The sequence below is a fragment of the Siphateles boraxobius genome, unplaced genomic scaffold, assembly GCF_051911475.1.
Source record: "Siphateles boraxobius isolate OS27281-9 unplaced genomic scaffold, OSU_SipBor_1 11, whole genome shotgun sequence".
In the NCBI taxonomy this organism is placed as follows: Eukaryota; Metazoa; Chordata; class Actinopteri; order Cypriniformes; family Leuciscidae; genus Siphateles; species Siphateles boraxobius.
Genome location: NW_027508711.1, coordinates 8,076,225 through 8,079,373, shown reverse-complemented (window position 1 = coordinate 8,079,373; position 3,149 = coordinate 8,076,225). Strand labels below are relative to the sequence as shown.

The 3,149-nt window shown below is 37.5% G+C and overlaps 1 protein-coding gene across 1 annotated transcript; it reads left to right on the top strand.

Annotated features, from left to right (window-relative positions):
- Nucleotides 1-2,008: 2,008 nt before the first annotated feature.
- On the top strand, nucleotides 2,009-2,938 carry LOC143757336 (olfactory receptor 13H1-like). Its single transcript, XM_077248405.1, has one exon. It carries the CDS (start codon nucleotides 2,009-2,011, stop codon nucleotides 2,936-2,938), a length of 930 nt encoding a protein of 309 aa, XP_077104520.1.
- The last annotated feature ends 211 nt before the right edge of the window (nucleotides 2,939-3,149 follow it).

The window sequence follows — 3,149 nt, the reverse complement described above, 5'->3', positions numbered from 1 at the left end:
ATGTGCGAGAACTGACACGATGATGCTCACGATCATTTGATGGGAAAGTGTGAAAGGTAAGCCATTCATTTTGCGACTGCTAAGGCACTTTTAGTCGAGGTTTCTCACGATTCAGACATCGAGGAAATGCACACTTTAGAACCATTTTAAACACTACATCAAGACCCATCTGAGTCACGCGAATACGCAACACAGTCTCATGACAGTGAGTATCTATACCAAGAATGTTATTTCTCGTGCCATTTATACGCCAAAAATGTTTTTTGGGTGTATATGCTACGCACTGAAATCCCCTTGGGTAGGATTAGGGGAAGGGGGGGAGGGAGGTACATGCGTATTACACGCCATAAAGTGCGTATCATATGCACGCGCAAACTGCATATCATATACACGCAAAAACTCTTTTAGGCGTATAAATGGCACGATAAATAACATTCGTTCTATTGATACGCACTTTCATGAGATCGGGCTCGCATACGTCGTGACGCTCTCGAGAACTCACGTCAGAGGCCCACACAGAAGAAAAATAATTGTTGAATAAAGTCGTTATTTTGGGGGGTTTTGGCGCACAAAAAGTATTCTCATCGCTTGATAAACATAAGGTTGAGCCACTGTAGTCACTTGGACTATTTCAGCAATGTTTTTACAAATCTTTCTGGACTGGCAGAATTAAATTGCCTAGAAACCTATGAAGGAGTGAGACAGCTCTCAGATTTCATCAAAAATATCTTAATTTGTGTTCCGAAGATGAACGAAAGTCTTATGGGGTTGGAACAACGTGAAGGTGAGTGATTACTGACAGAATTTTCATTTTTGGGTGAACTAACCTTTTAAGCTCCAAACCACTCTCTGTTTCCCATGCCTCACTTCTGATCACCCTTAAACACATAATTTTCCCACCTTTAGTTAATTGGAACATACCATTTTCTGTAAAACTAACTCTGGGGGGCTACTGAAATGCTGTAGCCCAGGGGCCTTTGGTTATCTTAAGGTGCCCCTGCCAGTAGCGCGCTTATTAGAGTTCCTCTGAAAATGTTTAAAGTTCTTCAAGCAAACACAAAAGCAGTGAACATATAATTTTGAAATATAAGAAATATTACATATATTGAGGGTCATACACCAGGGTTCCAGGATCTTGAGTGCTGTGCATTCTTCAAAAATGGTGCTTGATACACTAAAATATACAGAATTAAATATGATAAATATGAAACTATATCAGGAGCATGATCTAATTAGGTTCAACTCTCATTCTAACTAACTACAAACAAAGCTTCTAATGACAGGTTGGGATCTGCAGTTCCAACCACAATTTTGCAATTCTGTTTGCAAATATATACTAGGATTATGCTTTTGGGAAACAATAAATCATTGAACCTTGATGGTAACAACAAAATTGCAATCATAGTTGGCTAAAAAAATGCCTTTGAGAAACACACCCCTGGCAAGCAGTGCACCAATCGCAGAAAAGAGAGCTAAAAATATATTTTCACTCTTGGGGTATGACGACAAGACTTAAGTTGTGGTGACATATAAATAAAATGGTCAAGCCAGGTTAAATATACCCCGAGACAAGCAGATTGTGCTCTACGTAACAAATGATAACTCAGTAACACTGATTAATAGATTATATGACTCTGTACATAAAGTGACGAGACAACTGTGTATATATCGGTCATTGTCCTTGGTAAGTTAAGAATATTTCAGATGTAGTAATATTATCTCAAACTTATGTTACATAATTGTACAGTGAGCAACAATATTGCTTGAGTTCTGTAAGCGAGTGTAAATGAAAAAAATTCAAATTCCCTTGATAAAAAAGAGTAACCTTTCTACAGAAATAGAAATAGATTGTAAAGCGTGACATAACTAAGAAACCCCTAGTTATTATCTTTTGAACATTATATGATTACTCTCTGGAAGCATGATCTACCTGTAGCAATGCTTTGAGAGAATATGCTGTTAATACAAGTGTTTGTCACTTAATTTGTATGTTTTATTTAGGTCACAAATGGATAACCTGACATTCAGATACAGTGTACTCTTAGTGGAGGGACTTCAAGTTACACCACAGTCCAGCAAGCTCACGTTCATTTTTCTTTTGATAGCTTATGTCTTTGTAATGGTGTCTAACATTTGGATTTTGATTCAGATTTCAGCAGAAAAAAGATTACACCAGCCAATGCACATTCTTTTCTGTCACTTGCCAGTGAGTGATATTATTGGAACAACTGTCCTCATACCGCGTTTACTGAAGGACTTATTAACAGACCCCTCTGAGCGCTACATCACATATGTGGAGTGTGCTGTGCAAGCTTTTTTTGGACATGTATATGGAACCGCATCCCACACAATTCTAATGATCATGGCCTTTGACAGATATGTGGCCATATGCAATCCATTGCGATACCCAACAATAATGAGCAATAACATGGTGGTTAAACTCTCGGCAGGAGCCTGGGGTGCTGCAGTAGTGCTGGTGGGAATTTTGATCGGCCTCAGTGTGCGTCTGTCTCACTGCAGATCTGTGATTCAAAATCTGTTTTGTGACAACGCTTCACTATTTAAACTGTCCTGTGAAAATATAGTTATTAATAATGTATATGGATTAACTTTTACTGTGGTTTTACTTGCCTCCTCAATGGGGTGGGTGTTATTGACATATCTCAGAATAGCAATGGTATGTATAAAAAGCAAAAGCAAAGCAACCAACAGCAAAGCCATTAAAACCTGCAGCACTCACTTAGCTGTTTATGTTATCATGCAGATCTGTGGATTTGTACCAATATTTCTCCATCGTTTCCCAGAATATGCTGAGAGCAGGAAGTTTGGGAGTTTAATGTTTCATGTTATACCACCAGGATTGAATCCCATAATATATGGTTTACAAGCCAAGGTAATAAGACAAAGAATGTTAAAACTTTGCATAACAAAAAGTTAATTCTAGCTGATTTATTGATTTATGCAATAAATCAGCCATTGTTATGATGTGAACATTTTCTTTGAGTGCAAATTTGAAATTGTAAATACTTCAATATGTATTTTAATTTCTTCTCAAGAATGTCCTGTGTGTATAGGCAAAGCAGACAAAGCAAGTCACATGTAAAGTCATGTATAACATAAATATGTGATAACGATCAGCATAATTAATG

Excerpts from the sequence above, each read along its gene's own strand:
- LOC143757336 (XM_077248405.1), top strand. The coding sequence starts at position 2,009 with ATGGATAACCTGACATTCAGATACAGTGTACTCTTAGTGGAGGGACTT.